This window comes from Fukomys damarensis, unplaced genomic scaffold (assembly GCF_012274545.1).
Source record: "Fukomys damarensis isolate Sample0158 unplaced genomic scaffold, DMR_v1.0_HiC HiC_scaffold_23, whole genome shotgun sequence".
Taxonomy (NCBI): Eukaryota; Metazoa; Chordata; class Mammalia; order Rodentia; family Bathyergidae; genus Fukomys; species Fukomys damarensis.
The window spans coordinates 4782126-4783164 of record NW_022900935.1 but is presented as its reverse complement, the minus strand read 5'-3'; the positions used below and the strand labels follow the sequence as shown (position 1 = coordinate 4783164).

General features: G+C 38.6%; 1 protein-coding gene across 1 annotated transcript in view; it reads left to right on the top strand.

Annotated features, from left to right (window-relative positions):
- The first annotated feature begins 265 nt into the window (after positions 1-265).
- Positions 266-1039, top strand: part of Sh2d5 (SH2 domain containing 5) — a 5361-nt gene continuing 4587 nt past the window's right edge. Inside the window, exon 1 of the mRNA XM_033767215.1 lies at positions 266-383. Within this exon, the coding sequence (XP_033623106.1) occupies positions 266-383 (118 nt within the window). The remainder of the gene's footprint in view (positions 384-1039) is intronic.

Here is a 1039-nt window from a genome sequence, read left to right as displayed (position 1 = left end):
AAGATTCACGGGGAGATCTGGAATAATATAGGGGCGGACGAGGCCAACATTACGGTCCTCATCTTGCCAAACCAATTTGTGAGCACTAATCAAGACCTTTTTAACGGACCCAGCCACCCCGGAAATATGATCGGAGGAGGAGATAGTTGGCCATTCGGGGGGCCATTGGGTTGAGGCAATACAGGTGGTATCGGCTCCAGAGTCGATTAACCCTTCAAAGTGTCTACCTTGCAAAGTAAGAACGAGTTTAGGGCGGGTTTGGTTGATGGCACGGACCCAAAACACCTCCGAAGATCCAGGGGAAGTGGCCCCACGCTCTGGGGACAAAGCAGGGAACTGGACATTCATGGGGAGCAGCAGTGCTTGTGCAATGCGTTGGCCAGGTAAGATCTGTACCGGAAAAAAGGGAGCCATTGCCAGAAGGATAATCTCTCCAGTGTAGTCGTTATCCACAAGGGAGGGTTGTACAATAAGGCCTTTAATGGTGTCTTATCTGGTCTTGAATGTCAAGCAATTGAGATTTACATATTAAAATGCTTTGATAGCCAATGACTTAGAAAAGTATAAAAGGATTAGGAGCTTTTCAAAGAAGCATATTTTAATGTGAAAATAGAACCTCAAGTATCTACTGGTTATAAAATTTTAATTTTAATTGTTAAAGAAGTTATACATATATATCAAAGGATATTTGGTAGCTATATATTTTTAAATTATTATACCACATAAAATATAATTGTATCACCTGAAATTGGCATAATTAATTGTACAGTTATGGTGTTTTACTTTGTCTATGTAATTGGTTAACCCAAAGAATATTTATTTAGGACCTGCCATGTTATGGTAGCTTTCTAATAGTAGCACTTGTGGTTTTAAGTCTTAAATTCACTTTCTCCTCTGCCATTTTGATTACTTTTATCTCACCTGATCAAAGACTCTGGAATTAAAATGAATACTTAATTGTAAATTAAGCATACTATGTTTCTGTGAAACTGTCACACTGCACATACTCGCCACAGTTTTAAATTATCTTTAAAAATTT